This window comes from Chelmon rostratus, chromosome 12 (assembly GCF_017976325.1).
Source record: "Chelmon rostratus isolate fCheRos1 chromosome 12, fCheRos1.pri, whole genome shotgun sequence".
NCBI classification, from domain to species: domain Eukaryota; kingdom Metazoa; phylum Chordata; class Actinopteri; order Chaetodontiformes; family Chaetodontidae; genus Chelmon; species Chelmon rostratus.
In genome coordinates this window covers 25014762-25015634 of record NC_055669.1, presented here as the reverse complement: position 1 = coordinate 25015634, position 873 = coordinate 25014762, and the positions used below count along the sequence as shown (strand labels likewise).

Below are 873 nucleotides of genomic sequence, written 5' to 3'. Positions count from 1 at the left end.
ATGATGATTGAGCTGCAGAGCACTGAGGATGGTGGAGGTCGTGGTGGTGGTGGTGGTGGTTGTGGCCATGTGGACATACTGAGCACAGAGGAGCTGGAGTGTAAGATCTGTTACTGTGCGTACAACCTGGGGAGTCGCAGGCCGAAGGTGCTCGAGTGTTGCCACCGTCTGTGTGCCAAGTGCCTCACTAAGATCCTGGACCTGGGTGAGTCGCCTCCCAACGCCGTGGTGTGCCCGTTCTGCCGCTACCTTACCAGACTGCCAGGGGAGGCGGTGAGCAGCCTGGGAGATGACAGCAACCTGGTGGCGGCGCTGGCCCTCCAAAGCAGGAATCAGAGGAACCTCCACTTCCACCAGGAGGCAACCACGGAGCTGCTCCTCAGCCCAAGGCGCCTGAGCTCGCTGATGGGTAGCAACCCACCTGTGGCATCCCCCTCCTCCTCTTCCTCCACTTCTTCCTCCACCACCTACTCCTCCATTAGGGGCTCCCCTAACTTTGTGGTCATCACCATCATGGAGCCTCCACCGGTGCCTGCATCCACCCAAGACCTCCACCGCCAGCCACGTGGATCTCACACATCAAACCGGGGCTACCGCTCATCCAGTCTGGACTCCATGGCGTCCATCACGCAGAGGTGGACGGTGTGGAACTGCGCGGCTCTCTTGTGCCAGACCTCGGCCCGGGCGTTGGTGTGGGTGCTGGGGCTGCTGTACTTCAGCTCTCTGCCCATGGGGGTTTACCTGCTCATCATGCAAAGAACAACGCTTGGGGTGCTGCTGGTGAGCCTGGTTCCTGCCAGCCTCATCATGATCATGGTTTACGGGTTCTGCCAGTGCATCTGCCATGAGTTGTGGGACTGCATGCCACCGTAA

The 873-nt window shown here is 60.1% G+C and overlaps 1 protein-coding gene across 1 annotated transcript; it reads left to right on the top strand.

Moving 5' to 3' along the window:
* rnf182 (ring finger protein 182) lies at positions 1-873 on the top strand. Its single transcript, XM_041949033.1, has one exon. The coding sequence runs from the start codon at positions 1-3 to the stop codon at positions 871-873; it is 873 nt and encodes a 290-aa protein (XP_041804967.1).